The following is a 16,015-nucleotide window of genomic DNA, read 5'->3' as shown; positions in this document are numbered from 1 at the left end:
GCAACAGTACAGTATAGTATATCAATTAGAAAAGTTATATGTGTTTTCAAGCATACAGTGATGGCAAGATGAGGGGATCATTAGGATATAAATTTGAGGGAAGTGAATAGTCACTGAATCCTAGGAAATGAAATGTCACCTTTTTATTCATGGATGTAGTGATTAGAGGCAGATATTAATTTGTAATCGTGTTATATAGGAGATGATTTTATAGAAAGTAAAAGAAAAACAATGCTGATGTCATTGTGTGCAGAGCTTCAAGGTTGGGAGCAGAATGTGAAGGCTAAACTTAGAGCACAAACGGCAGCGTGAGCTTGAAGCTGAATACTGCAGAGTTGTAGGCTTACTGTGTAGCGTAGATTTGGAGTTAATCCTTAAAATTCCTTGAATCTGGGTGTCATGTAACGAAAGAACAGTTTTTCAAATTTAGTTGCGTGCTTAGTTTGATCATGTGTTTAGAAAAATGGCTCAGCCTGGTCTACTCTGAGTGGCTCCAAGAGGCCAGCATTCAAGAACAATAACTCATTAGGTGCCATTCAAGCCCATATTACTCCTCGCAACTCGGAGGATCAGTGCGTTATTTCTTTTGACTTCTATTCTAAAAATCTTTTATCTTTCATATCTTTTATTTCTGAAACTGCGCGCTTGTGATTCCTTGGAAGTTAACATGTGTGTATTTGAAGAAATGATGATGACACCAGTATGTATATATTGAAAAGCTTTCTAGGCATTCTATCTCGCTCACTTAGCAGCTTCTGATCTGTTGTGGGAAGCTTTGTTAGAAGGCTTCTGGGGGCTAGTGCAGAGGGCATTTGTTATGGTTTTCAATAAGGTTAGTACAGCCATTGCATAATAAGAACTTGACATCTTTCTTTAATTGTTCCCAACTTTGTGTCAATGTGTATCAGTAGTTCTGACTGACTGACATACTTGCAAACATGTAGCCACAATCTTTTGATCTGTACCCAGCAAACCAAAAACCTCTCAGAGACGCCTAGCTAGACGTCTCTGAGAGGTTTTTGGTTTGCTGGGTAAGCTGTAATTCTTTAAACGTGCTCTTCTCCGAATGAAAGTTCCTCACAAGAAGTTATCCTTTAAACTCTTAAATCATTGTGATGCATTTAATATCTTTAAGGATTTGTAACATGCATTTATCTAGCACGTGCAAGGTATGTGCACTATATAGCATAAGTACAGTCAAGCATGCTTGTCTAGAGTGGTATGGTGGTATGCTGTATAACAAATGAAGTGAAATATTGGCACATCTGTTCCATCACTGGCCCGGTGCTTGTTCCGGGGCTGTTTGTATGCCTATGAGACTTCACTTGAGCACATACCTTTTCCGTGGAACTCGGTACCTGCTTGAATATGTGCCACTTGCTAGGAAGCTCGCTCGTGTCTGTGTGCGCATTTTCTCTTCATGTTAACTTTGCCCAGTTGTTGAAACTGTTTTCATAACTGTGCCCTGCAGGTGTTCCAAGTGGCCTACGTTATCGTCAAGTCAGCTATATCGCCTCGACCAGGAAACTGGATTCTGGAGCGTTCTATCGACGGAGTCTTTTATCGACCATGGCAGTACTATGCAGTGTCCGATGGAGAATGTTGGGAGGCCTATGGGATAGCACCCACCCCAGGGCAGCCTGTCTACAAGTTTGATGATGAAGTGATCTGCACATCTTTCTACTCAAGCATCACCCCATTTGAAGATGGAGAGGTATGTCAGCAGGTCTACACTGGTGTGCATTTCTTTGGAAGTTTACCCACTGCGATGGCTTAGTGGCTTCGGCGCTTGGCTGTTGATCCCAACGTTGTGGGTTTAACCACGCCCGCTCCGGTGGCCGTAGTTTGATGGAGATGAAATATGAATTTTCTCGTGTACTGTGTGATGTCAACTCATGTTAAAGAACCCCAGATGGTCTAAATTAATCTGAAGCCCTTCACGACGCCATCCCTTATAGCCTGATCACTTTGGGATATTAAAACCACACAATCCACAATCAAAAACTTCTTTGCAGGTTTTATCTCTTCTTTTATATTTAATCGCTTAAATTGTCTGTCAAGCCACTGATTTTTGTGCTAATGCGAAATCATGAAAAACAGTGCACTATAAAGCAATAGTTTCAATATGGGTGCCTATTGTAAAGTGTGACTTCTCACTTATCTTTTGAACTCGAACATTCCACTGCCAGCTTACAGTGTATGATTTGTAATTTTCTTTTCAGATTCATACATCACTCATTAATGGAAGGCCAGGGGCACAAGAGTTTAGTGAAAAATTGATGGTATGTGTGCTTTTTGACCACTTTGAAACATTTATATATTCTTTAAGGCTTCAGTTTTTTCGAGTGCTTTTGATCTGAGTATAAAAATTGCATAAATGACAGTGATGTTGTGATTGCTTGCGAAGGCTATTATTAGAAATTGGGCATCAAAATATCTGATGTAGTATTTCATGCAGATGTATTATTATAATCCTAATTCACATGACTGGGCATGGCTCATGCATGTCAGGTTCTGTCAAATTATTAAAGCTAGCGCCATGCCTGAAAACTGCTACTTATTGTGGAAGGGGATGTACTGGTTATGATTATTATTTGAAAAATATAAATGGGATCTCAGATTATTTTTTTTAAGTGTCATCTTTAGACACTACAAGAAGGTGAACGTTGCTTTCCCCACCAAAGTATTTTCACCCTGTCACAGTGTTACTCGCACATTGTGAAGAAGAATAAATAAAACATCTGGAGAGGTGTTTAAAGGTTTTGAAAATTGTTTCAGTAACCTTTCTTTGAACTCCGTGCAGTTTACGCATGCTTTAACCATACAACTTCCCTGCTTGCTCAATGCAGGACTTCACCAAAGCCCGATATGTTCGACTCCGCCTTCAGCGCATACGCACACTGAATGCTGATCTCATGAGCTTCCAGACCACTGGCGATGCAGACAAACTGGACAAATCCGTGGCTAGGCGGGTAAGACTGCAGCTCATTTCAAGAACTACATTGGTGTTGATGTGAGAGAAGCCAACAGCCACAGAAACCAAGGGGCAGAGGGGATTTTCAATTTATATATTTATTTTGTGCTGTTGTTCGATTTAGAATATTACTGAATATGTCATCGCTTAAAGCTAATTGATTAGAAAAGCAGAAGAAAAAACAACCACATGCCGCCGGTGGGATCCGAACCCACGACCTCCGAATTACGCGTCCGGTGCTCTACCTCTGAGCTATGGCGACGGCTGTCAAATCTTCTGCTTTCGGGGGTATTTATGTTTTACAAATAACCTAACCTTGAGAAAGTTCATCAGCGCCACCCACGTTCTTAAGCGGCGGACGTAGCACGTCCTGAGTTACCGCTGATGTGACGTAGAACGTCATCGAACGGCGAGAGTGGAAGCTGTGTGAGAACCCTCTTATGCTTCCTATGGCGTCAAGGCTGCCAGAACCGAGGCCCTCGCTAAGCAATTAAGCAAACAAGGGAAGGGAAATGAGGGGCTCGTTATAAATATGAGGGAAGCCAACAGCCACAGAAACCAAGGGGCAGGTTTCTTTTTTTTTAGGCCCAACATAGTATTTGTTGCTGAATGGATGACCACACCAGATTTGTCGGGGATCGTTTGTATATATGATGTGTGGCAGTAGTGACTGGGTAGTGGGCTCAATGCAGTTGCGGTAATACGTGTGAGGCTGAGAACTATACATTAGCCTTGTACATTAGCATTAATTAGAGCAGTCAGTAAACATCATGCTCTTATATTTTTCATTGAACTGGACAAAATCAAAATGCATTTTTTTAGCGTGGACTTAGACAGCTCTTCGAGAGCATGGTCAGAGATCAAGTACGTATACCATATCGGTGAACAATTGCTAGGTTAAAGGATTATGTCAGGAAACTTATTTATGTATTAGCTGTACCACACCTTCAATACTGCTTCTATATTGCCTGTAATTCAGCCACATCTTGTCTTTTCCATTTTTCCCCCTAATTTTTTCTGGTATCTCAGCACGTCTGGCATTAAGGAAGTGGCACAATTGATCCCTAGGTTTCCACTACATTACGCTTTGTATTAAATATACTCTCCTGTTTTGCTTTCTGATATTAGCATTCAGAAGTACTGATTTAATTGTGTAATTCTGGTCTGTGGAATTGGCCAACTGATTGGGTTTGCATGAAAAATTTTAAGTGCTGCAGTTCCTTCCTTGTGTCAGAGTGGTTTTGTTGTGTACTTGAATCAGTTTACCATGGCCCATGTACTGTGCAGCCTATTTACACTTTGAGATTCTTTCACTTGCTGAGGCAAATTTTAATAACCGCTGACTTTTACTGCTTTTTTTTTTCCCAGTACTTCTACTCCATCAAAGACATATCGATTGGAGGGCAATGTGTTTGCTCAGGGCATGCCCAGGAATGTCCAGCTCAAGGGCGTGGCGGAGAGGTAAGAGTCTGAAATATTAAAAAAATTAATTTTATTCTTATTCTTCTCGAACGTTTTATACTCCTGCGGGTATGTCTTCAAACTGAAGTGTTTAAGAAGAAACACGCTTGAAGGTCTTCATATGGTGAAAAACAACCATAGTATTTTTTTTTGTTGACAATGGGAATTGGTACTAAAACCGCAGCTGGCAAAGGACAGGGTTAATTGGAGAAACATGGGAGAAGCCTTTGCCCTGCAGTGGGCGTTGTCTGGCTGATGATGATGATGACTGAAACCTGTCAATTGCTGGGTTTGAAAAAACAAATACACTTGGGCTGCATATAACAGAGCTATTCCTGTGGACTTTGGCAGCATTCACAGTAGAAACAGTGTGACGCAAGGTCCTTGTATTGTTATACTTGACTCAGACACCGAATCTGGTCAGTTCTTTGCAGAACAAAATGAAATACAAGAGCTATTAGTATCAGATAACCATCATATGCTGGTAGACCTTGGGCCAGCGTCATTATTGAAAACTAAACATCTCGACAGAATTGCCTGTTTGATTGGGATGTGTCGCAGTTCGCTATAGTGTCATTATTATGGTTTATTGCTCACTGACCAGGTGTCATTTGAAAGGTCTGATATTTGGTAGAACTTGATTGTGTGATAGATTTTTTTTATGTGCCTACACAACAGTATGGGAACCATTGTGGAATACTTAATTTGTTACACTGCTCAACATATCTGAGTGGGACCAATAGTTCTAAGCAGTTAACAGTGGATAACCACTTTGTCTCTGTTGGTTTTATTGGGTCCCTATGTGAGCCAACTGAAAGACAGTTAACCATTTTAGCTGTTTAAATCTCATTGCTGTATGATTGTTTCAGGTTTTGTGTGTTCTTTGGTTGTTCTGCATCTGCTGGTCTCACTTTGTCTGCCAATGGGGCCAGTTTATTCCCATTTGGCAGCCAATTGGTCCCCATTGGGGACCCAACTGGGACCACTTGCTTGCTTAATGGGGCCAGTTGGTTTCCAAAGGGGACCAATTGGTCTCCATTGAGCCCTAAATAGGACCATTTACTTGCTCAATGGGGCCAGTTGGTTTCCAATGGGGACCAATTAATCCCCATTGAAACCAGTTGATCCCAGTTGCATTCCCTATTGAAGATTTTCACCAGGGTGCTTTTTACTTTCTTTTTACAAATTGCGTTATATGCTGGCATTTTTTTTTCTCAGTTGTCCCTTTTTGATCAATTTGTTATTTTGCATAGTTTTTGTGACCTAGACTGATTTTATTTACTTTTCATTCCTTCACTTTGGCATCACCTTCCTGGCAGTTGTGGAGCTGTCTATGTAGCTTTTATTTTTGCATACCATGCAAATTTTTTTTGTAAAATATTAATTGATTTGCAGTTTTAATTCTATCTGTTCTTGCTATAGCTCATCTTGGATCCTCATGTCATGAAAACCAGTACATTAGGGATGGCTGTTCTCTTGCTGGGAGAATTAAACCTTAATCTTTCATTTTTCTAATTAATATCAAAATAGGAATCAATAAGGAAGCCTGCCTGAGGTGGCCACATTTTTTCTCCAGCCATATAGTTTGCACTTCTAAATTTTTTCGACTACTATGCTGGGATAAACAACTTTTTTACTGAGACAACTGTAAGTTGCAATTCACTCATCGAAATTGTGATTACTTTTTCAGTCTAGAAATTTCAAACTGAAACTTTTGTAACATTTTATAATTTTTATTCTCTGTTTTTCTAACACTTTTTTTATCGTGCTACTACCAACATGCCATGACATTCTCAGTGACAAAAAAGTGATATACATGTGCTCCATCAAATTATTGGTTGCAGTAAAGAATGATTCTTTTGCTCTTTCTGGATATGTTAGCATGTATCCGCACTGAGGAGGATGGGTTGGTGCTGTTTTGAAGTGAATAGCAATGTAGCATATCCTCCGGGTCTATGCCCAAAATCTGGTGTCGATGCACGCATTTTACTTGCGAAGTCAGATGGCGATGGCGACATCTGTATTTCATTTTTTTATCTTTTATGTCTTATAAAAGCTGTTAGAACTGCGTAATGAATCGATACGGGCCAACTCCAATTTGTCCTCGGTGTCCTTGAACAGAGTTTCTTTCCCACATCTTTTCGCGATGCAGCTGCAGTGCCGCTGTGAGCACAACACGTGTGGCACCAGTTGCGAGCGCTGCTGCCCCCTGTTCAACCAGCAGCCCTGGAGAATGGGCACGGCTGCAGATGCAGCTGAGTGCGAAGGTGTGGCAGCCACATTCTTACCTCTTTTCACTGAGAAGCAAATGCATTAACAAGAAAAAGCTTCAATCATGCTCTATCAGATAGCTATGCTGTTTGGAGGTGGCGGGGCGCAATTTTTTAAGTACCGTATTTTCCAGTGTATAAGACGCACCCCTGTATAAGGCGCACATGCCATATATGCAGGCTGTCATTGAAAAAGTTTGTATATAAGACGCACCCATGTATAAGACGCACCTCAATTTAGCCAGTTAGGCTAGTGAGGCTTAATTAAAAATGCTTGCGTGACCATCACGAAATTCACCGTACCGGTGAGAAATTGTCAAGCAACGCTAAGTGATCGAAAAAGGCAACACGCACGCCATACCCGCCCACGTTTTAGAAAAAAGAAAGAACGAAAGAGCTCTCCCATATGTCCATAACAACATTTTATTTCCACTTAAAACCTTCAAAGTCTTCATCTTCGAATGTGCTATCAAAAAGTTCGCCCATTCTGGAGGCAACGCGGCTGACACATTCTCTTCTCACTACATACACGGAGCAAAGAAAGTTGCAAAGGGTGGCTAAAAAAGAATGCCGGCTTGTCTTGGCTTGTCCTGACAATGGCGAGAAGCGTGTTTGTCGCCATCTTTTGGCATTTCACATTACTTTTGCTTGGGGCCTCCGAAACGGTGAGTGTTTGTGATCCAGGAAGTTGTCATCCCCGTCGTTTCATGATAAAGTTCACTTAAAAAAAGTGGCGCATGGCGGTCCACGAATTGAAGTATTAACCGTGTTACAACCGTGTCATTGGTAGTGATATTTTTTCGGGGAAAAAAACTTGAACAAGAGCCTGAGTAATTTCTGAACTTGCAAAAAAAGGAAAAATTAGCGTATAAGACGCACCCTTGTATAGGACGCATCAGCAAGATTTTTGAAAAAAAGCCGCGTCATATACACCGGAAAATACGGTAGTGCTTACGGAAGCATTTGAAGCTGCTTTTGAAACAAACTTTTGAAACAAGCTTTCACTGTGACTGATTGTTCTTCATTATGTGATTTACCAGTTGATTGGTTGGCTGCACATTCTAGAAATACTAGGTTGCAGTTAGTGGGATGTGGTTAGAATATTTTTAATGGTAGTTAAAAATTTCTGCTTGCATGTGAACGTTATGAGAACTAATTCCAGCAGTAACTTCTGTTGAATCTCAGTGTTTACTGACATTTTCTTTCCTTTTTTTGCCAAACAGACTCAAGAATTTTTAAAAATTGCACTTCCAGAGACCCTGTAATTACTTTTTAATTCTAGAAAGTTAGAACTGAATGTTTTGTAATGTTTTATGATGCAAATGAACTAAGCTGATCTTGAATGTTGTCGTATTGTGTTCACACCACTTCCGCTCAGTTTTTGTTCTCTGTTTCTCTAAAACGTTCTGTAATGTAACTGACAAGTGTTTTGGTTGTTTTTGTTGGTCATCCAGTTTCACTAGCAAGGGCCAGCAAAAATGTTGAAGGCATTTTCTTCTTCCAGAATGCCAGTGCTTCGGCCATGCCACGTCATGTGCGTACGATGCCGAAGTGGCGAAAAGTGGCACCAGCCTGAACAAATTTGGAGAGTACAGCGGCGGTGGAGTCTGCCAGAACTGCTCGGTGTGTATCTGTTTCGTTCTTGTCTTTCTTGCCTGAATTTATTCTCATTAATGTGTGTTTAAAAGCAACGTGCAGCTTGAAGGCTGTCATTGACAAACTGTCCCTACTGTGGTGCCAGAAAGGTGGAAATTTATTCTCATCCTTATATCCTTGTTTTGTGGGGTTACATAACAGTTGTTGGAAATACATTAAGGTGTTCATTTTACTTAAGGGAGGACACTGGTGTTAGACCTATTTTCCTTATTGTTAGTCCAATCCAAATGAAACTGCACCACCTTGCTCAGTGTTTTATACTGATTTCAACAATGAAATTACCTTTCTCATAAATTAGTTGGTTTTCATGATAATTAATTTTAATTAATCATTCATTAGTACCTCAGTGCAAAAAAAATTCCTCAATAAAAAATTATTTTTAATTTATGGCTACATAGTATGGTGAGTAAAGAGTGCAATAATCAAAACCATTTTTCCATTTTACCCTCATTGGTAATTTTACAGCACTTGGAATATCAATGTTCAATGTGTGAATGTAATGCATCGATAAACTTTGCGAAATTATAAATTTTTGAAGTGCGATTGAACAGATCTGCTTCAATTATTGCACACAGTGTGCCTTCAGCTTCCCTGTACGAACAATACGACATCACTGTCTGTCCTAGATGTTTAGATATCGACATACTAAGGCAGCCAGATGTCTAAAATTTTAATGCCATTAAGTTGTCTGCTCCTGCATAAATTCAGCTCACATGATTATCTGATTTTAATATGTAGGTCTAAATGCTGATTTCTTGAAGGAAAAAATTGGTACAGTTGGAAAATTAATAGGTGTAGATTGCATGAATGTCATTTTTTGAAAACCGATTTTTTGGTCATTTTTTGGTCTCAAAGGCCAGTGTCCCCCCTTAATGATACTGTACTTCTTTGGTGTGTTGGAGAACCAACAGCTTTAGAACACCTTGTAAACATTACCTGTCATTAAATATATCACTGTTTGTGCTGTAGAGCTTCCTTTCAGTCTTTGACACAGCATGATATTTAAGTTCCGTTGTGTGACTTGAGCACACCTTCTTTCTTATGTACAGCTGAAAGAAAAGTTTGCATTTGAGCGTCTTGTTGTTATCTTAGCAGCATTGAGAGTGCATGAAGGAAGGTGCTTTGCAGATGTTTGTGTGTGCAAATGCAGATGTATTCATCTGAAATATTTCATTTACCAAAGGAGTTTAACTTTTTTTTGCTCCTTTTCTTGAGAAGAACCTGAGCTTGCTGATATCAGTACGAACCCTTGTCGGAACTAGAGACAACTGCATGATGCCCCTACATGTCTACATAGGTTTAGTGTGCTAATATTTAGCGCTAAAGAAGGCAAAAATCTGAGAGTTGCATATATTTTAAGATCTTTCAAAAATTTCTCATTTCTCATAGTTGGTGTCAAAGGTTTATTCAAACATTGGAGCACATATTAATATCAAAATTTACACATCATTTGAAAATGGCAAGGAATACCTTGTTAACAATTCAAGAGACTAATCTTCTGTTTGTTTTCTATGAAGCTTGAACAAAGTCGCGACTTCTTCAAAGGAAAAACTGTGTAGTGTAAACATGGGCAAATATTGATTAGAAGTAAACTTTAGAAGGAATCATTGCTTGAATACTGCACCGTTGCTTTCGCATTAGAGTACATTGCACAGTGATTCAAGTGAATTAAACGAATGCTAAACCTTGCATGCATTTTTTTCACCAGCACAACACAGCTGGCATGAACTGTGAGCGCTGTGAGGATGGCTACTTCCGTCCGCGAGGTGTTCCCAGAGACCATCGCAACCCATGCCGCAAGTGTTCTTGTTCTGGACCAGGCACCACGGGAAGCTGCATCGGAGATGACTCGCATGTTCAGGAGGGTCTGGTCAGTACATTTCACTGTGGTCACTGTTATAACCGGCTGAAACTAGCATCAGTACACATTGCAGGCAGAGATAAAAATCTTGTGGAAACACTGGACTACGGTCAACACTACCTCTGTGAACTCGATTGTTGTATTGACAAAAGTAATACACAGCAAAATGGTGATAGCATGCCTCATGTACAGATGTTGCACAATTAAGGAAAAACTGCTTTAAAACTTTATGCACCTCATATTCAGCTTCCTCCAGTCAGGCCTTTCCATGAAAGTAACGCGCTCTTATGTTGTTGGAAAACTCTCAAGCTCACCATTACTGGCCATCAATCTTCTGATATCAGAATGTGAGCAACAATAAAATAAATATTAAAGCTTAAAGTCGCCCCTATGGAAGTCTGAAATGCTGGCTACAACTTTTTTTTTAGTATATTTCAATGCAACTTTGCGACTTTTTTTATCATATGACAACTAGAGGGAGAATTCTGCCCCTTTTTGTCAAATTTCATGGTTGGTTCCACTTACAGTACATGTCTTTGAAGTACCCTTAAACTGATTAGTAATGCTGAACTTGTGCACAAAAGTCAACGGCTACCACTAACTGGTGACTGCTGCAGTGGGTAACTGCAAGTATATTTCTGTGCAGCAGGGATTGTCTATGACAAAAAAGAGCAATTGGCTATCATTAGATAACGTCACTATGTGTGATTGTGGTTGCCATGTGCTTGGAACCTTGTTCTGTAGCAAGAGGCAGTGAGGCCAACAGCCCCTAAATTAATAAATTACATGAGCTCCTGGTTTTCTGTGCATTGATGCCATTTGTTCATTATGCCTTTTGTGCCCCCTTGATGGAAACAGCACTTGTGATGGTCATTGTTTTAGCAAGCTCCACTAACGATGTAGGACACTGTCACAATGGGTTATGCTTTTTTCTTTTTCCGCTTGCCCCTCATAAAGGTGCTATGCAGCTCTTAAAAATTTTTTCAAAAGGACAGTGAAACTTCATGAATTCGGATTTCACTGGACCGGAGAAAATATCTGATTTAACCGAATGTCGACTTACTGCAAGGACTGAAAAAAAAAAAAGAAACCATAACAGTGCCCCATGTCAAAATACCTTTATTTGTTGAAAAAAAAATAAACAATCAGTAACCATTGATTGGTACGTGGGAGAAATTTGAGGGGCAAGAACTGTTTTTTGCAGTTCCACCAAATGGTGCGGTGTGAACGTGGTTGGATGAACCAATACATATGTCCTTTAGGACACATGGGGCATTAACAGCCTACCCTCTCACACACACACCCGGTGTAGAAAAAGCATACCCTGCATGCACACACACAATTTAATGTGAAACAATGACTTGTTTCGTGATAGCACAAAGAATGTGACATACTTATATGCAATGAAAGCAAAGAAAATGGTGGAGAGCCACATTGAAACAAAATGCGCCCTATGGTTACTGTGATGAGTACGGCGCATTTACATATTCATTGGACACCAGCGCTACTCACGGTATAGTGCCCAGACTTCTGAGTTGCCCACTCAACATCATCACCACCTCACCTCCGGGGCCCCGTGCGCATGCAAACTCCACTGCCTGTCTGAATTACCCAAACTGCAGCCAAATTCCTCTGAATTAATGAAAGTTTCATGTTTGATGGGGGGTCAAATTAACAAGGTTTTACTATACTGACACACACTGCTAGGCAATAAATTTAAGACTGTTCCACACTGATTTCAGAATCCTGGAGACTGCATCTGCCGCGAGGGCTTCACGGGAAAAAACTGCGACCAGTGCAAGCGTGGTTACCGGAACTACCCACGCTGTGAACCCTGTCCTTGCCACTATGCAGGAACTGTGGATCCAGACCAGTGTGACGGGCCCTGCCAGTGCAAGGTATGTTTTGATGGGTGTAGTTCTTAGAAAAAAAGAAAAACTCGCACAATGTTTATGAGTGTGTAACACAAATGTTTTAACATTAGTTGTGTTGTGAGAGCAAAGAATTCTTACATTAGTCTCGCCTTAACTACTAGGCTCCCTTCCATACTGTCTCTCTGGCTTTCCTATTATACTGGGTGTTTCAGCGAACACTTTCAAAAATTCTCATAAGTAGAATTTTCTTGATAAAGATATGGCTTTTGCAGCATAGTATTACCAATGTTGGCGGACACCAGAAAACCGGTGAATCGTATTAGGTAGTAAACTGGTTCACTAATTTTTAATTTTTTAACTATTACAGTTAGGCGCCTAGTTGCAATTAGATATTTGTAGCTGGTCATTAGTAATAGCCATATCAGTTTTTAGAATTTCGAAAATGCGATTATCCTTGGCGCTGTGGCTCGACAAAATTTGGCTTTTTCGACTAGTTACGTGCACTGGAGGGGATGCTTTGCCTGCATGCTTTCGACAGCGCATGTATTTTTCGCCCGATGCAGCCAAACTTTGTCGAGCCACTGTGGTGAGGGTAATTGCTTTTTCGAAATTCTAAAAACTGATGTGGCTATTACTAACGACCGGCTACAGATATCTAATTGCAACTAGGTGCCTAACTGTAATAGTTAAAAAGTTAATTATTAAAAATTAGTGAACCAGTTTACTACCTAATACGACTCACCGGTTTTCTGGTGTCCGCCAACATTGGTAATACTATGCTGCAAAAGCCATATCTTTACCAAGAAAATTCTACTTATGAGAATTTTTGAAAGTGTTCGCTGAAACACCCGGTATATACAGTGCTGAAGCCAGCCGTAGTATAGTGTCCTGACTCACTGCCAAATTTACCGAATGAGCCACCACCTCAGCCAGTGGAGCGGTGCTGGCATACTCAGTGTGACATGCTGTACTCCTTCTCCCCACCCCCTGACTCTGATTGGTGACCGTGGCATCCCTCTCGCTACCCATCGCTTCTGACCCTCTCCCACTTTCCATCTCCCTCTTCTTCCCTAAAAGTTGGAGATGGAGAATTCTCTCTCTCTTTCTCTCTCTCTCCGCTTTTCCACCTGCCAACTACCTGCCGGATGCATTGCGGATGCGTGCAGCACGAAACTGAGGAACGCGATAGCAATAGCTAATAGTAAACGTGTCTTAATAAAACACGTTACGGGGCTAGTTGGTGATACATTTTCTTTTCTTGAAATTTAAACAGCGTTATATTTTTGTGTCCCAATTTTGATGAAAACAAAACGCTGTAAGACAAACACATGAAAGAGACCAGCAGTCATTGAAACCAGTGAAAGCATAAGGGAAATGTTTTTATAAATTTTTATTTGTGGTGTTGATTGATAAAATTTCCTTGGTTTCAAAGACTGTTATGTATGTCTAAATGAGCCCCCTCCTTTCAATACCCTTGTTTGTTTAATAAGACAAACTCGCATGTTTTGATGGCAGGGTAGCTAATTCACTGTTGTAAATGATGTCAACATAGCTACAAAAGCTCATTAAGCAATGATCAATTCACATTGTGACGTGTCTTGTCACTATGCAAATGTACGGAATCGCAGAAGTATAGAGCTGCTTTTTTTTTAGTTTATTTAGTGACGCACCCGTTGTTTGGTGACTGGTTCATGGGAAAAACTTAATTAGGTCGCGTGTACTCTGACGTTCATGTGTTTTGTGGGGGCTTCTATGCATTCAGCTCGTTTCAGCTTTGAGTGACATTACGAGTGTCGCATGCATTGCCCTGTGGTGTTTTGCTAATTGCTAATAGTTTGATTTATTGTTTTAATATTGTAGAAACATGTTGAAGGCGCTCGTTGTGACCAGTGTGCCCATGGCTACTACGATCTCTCCGAGACTAATCCGGAAGGGTGTTCCTCGTGCTTCTGTTTTGGAGTGACCAGCGTTTGCCGGCCGAGCGACTGGGGCATTGAAACGGTGAGGACTGTTTTGCTAAAAACTTATGATGAAGTGTGTTCACTGTGTAACTGAACAAAATTTATAGAACTTTCCTATTCGCATGTATTCTTCGAAGGAGCACGTGAAAGTGAGAAATGGGTTTGTGTTTACTGTCGACATTCACTTAGCTCCTTGTACTTGTCTAGCTATCTTTAGTTCAGAGTTCGATTAATTTGAACAAATGGTCTGTACACTCATAGATTCGGCTGGGAATGTGGACATTATGTAAATTAACATGGGCACGAAAATCACTGTGTGTGTGCTGGTATTGAGCTCATCACTGTGATGTATCTCGCAGCCAGGATATTTGTATTGCTTTAGAAATAAGAGTTTTCACGTTCGTCATATCAATCATTGTCATTAGAATGGCTGATGTGACTAAAAACGCATGAAAAGTGGGCATTTGCCTTCTTGGGCTTGGATTCTGTTCTTATAGCTATCAGAGAATTGATCATTTTAGTGTGAACCCATCTGGAACAAACACAGAATGTTATTTTTTGCGAGAAAAGATTTGTGAAACTGAAAATATGCGGTTTTCTTTGTGTCAAAAATTTATGGTGAGGAATCGGGTCATGTTTCCTTTTTTTCGCCAAGCAGCCTAGCTATTATATTGACAAAAGTACTTATTCAAAGCTCTCATTTTTATTTTGTTTCTCTGCTGCTGCTCTCTAACATCACAATTTTTCATTTGTATTTCAGTGTCAAAATTCATAAGTCATGTTGTCATTTCTGCCCTTGTTTCTTGTAGATTCGGGAGCCCGAAACATGGCTGATTAGTGACTTGCCTGGCGACCGAGTAATTCGACCGACACCCGAGAATGGAGGACGCCTCACCGTTGCAGATGACGACGTGACACTGAACATGTACTATTGGCAGGCACCCGAGAAATACCTTGGAAATAAGGTCAGTATTTTCTATTTTGTATAGTTGTTGAGCACTAATAGCAACTGTTTTATTTTTTTTTTTCAATTGGAAGTACCATATTTTCTTGCATAATGAATCCACTCAAAATAATGAACCCATCTGCCACTTTTGTTGCTGAAAATTAACTTTTTTTTACCCTAGCTTAAAAACGCTCTCCTGACCTTCAGGTCAGGGGCTCAACATGTTGGCTTTATCTGGCTGCAATTAGCTGGTGCCGTCAACTACCACAAAATCGTTGGTTTGCACCATGATATACAGCTAACATCTTTTGAAGAGACTGATGCTAACACTTTTTATACACTATTTCTAGAAGTACATGGTTATGCCTATAAGAAAGCCTGCCCTTTCTTACAGTGTCCTTCACAAAGCAGGTCTGGATGTAGAAGAACAGGCTCACTTTGAACACTGAGTGGCATGCAACTGGCAAAAACTTTCTTACTCTGAGCAGGTTGCAGGGACTTCATCATCTTTACAAGAAAGAACATTGCAATCAGTGAAGTTACTGGTGCTATGAAACTAGCTTTATAATAAGTGGGGACTTTCATGCTGGGGTAAATAACATAAGAAGGAGTTAAGCATACAAGTGAAGGAGGAGTTATGAGATGTTTATTATCTGGGCAGCCTGAACTACTTGACAGATTTAAATGGCGTGTTTGTGAAGTTTTTAGCTATATTGGAATCAAAATCTGACTTATGATGTCATATTTTTTTTTGTATTGCGGCAAGTAGCATCAAGTGTTGTGTCATTGTATTTGTTGCCTGCAGCTTTACTCGTATGGAGGAAATCTCAAGTTCATGCTGAGCTATGTAGTGGCTCGCGGAGACACTTCAGGATCCTATGTCGAAGGCTCAGATGTCATAATCGAGGTGAGTGTGTCAGAGGGTGCTTACCGATGTAATTTCATTTTTATGGAAAGACATTCTGCATTAGCCAACGAATGCGAGGCAAGCATTGAGGGGATGAATGGCAAC

General features: G+C 40.4%; 1 protein-coding gene across 2 annotated transcripts in view; it reads left to right on the top strand.

The window, feature by feature from the left end:
* Positions 1-16,015, top strand: part of wb (wing blister) — a 148,764-nt gene that overhangs the window by 61,506 nt on the left and 71,243 nt on the right. For both annotated transcript variants that reach the window (XM_089552264.1, XM_089552263.1), the window contains exons 4-14: positions 1,472-1,714; positions 2,223-2,282; positions 2,850-2,972; positions 4,343-4,435; positions 6,588-6,702; positions 8,210-8,328; positions 10,070-10,231; positions 11,965-12,120; positions 13,957-14,097; positions 14,867-15,022; positions 15,809-15,910. In XM_089552264.1, the coding sequence (XP_089408390.1) occupies positions 1,472-1,714; positions 2,223-2,282; positions 2,850-2,972; positions 4,343-4,435; positions 6,588-6,702; positions 8,210-8,328; positions 10,070-10,231; positions 11,965-12,120; positions 13,957-14,097; positions 14,867-15,022; positions 15,809-15,910 (1,470 nt within the window). The remainder of the gene's footprint in view (positions 1-1,471; positions 1,715-2,222; positions 2,283-2,849; positions 2,973-4,342; positions 4,436-6,587; positions 6,703-8,209; positions 8,329-10,069; positions 10,232-11,964; positions 12,121-13,956; positions 14,098-14,866; positions 15,023-15,808; positions 15,911-16,015) is intronic.

This window comes from Amblyomma mixtum, chromosome 7 (genome assembly GCF_055824585.1).
Source record: "Amblyomma mixtum isolate Tamu chromosome 7, ASM5582458v1, whole genome shotgun sequence".
Classification (NCBI taxonomy): Eukaryota; Metazoa; Arthropoda; class Arachnida; order Ixodida; family Ixodidae; genus Amblyomma; species Amblyomma mixtum.
This window is presented reverse-complemented; position numbering and strand designations above follow the sequence as displayed.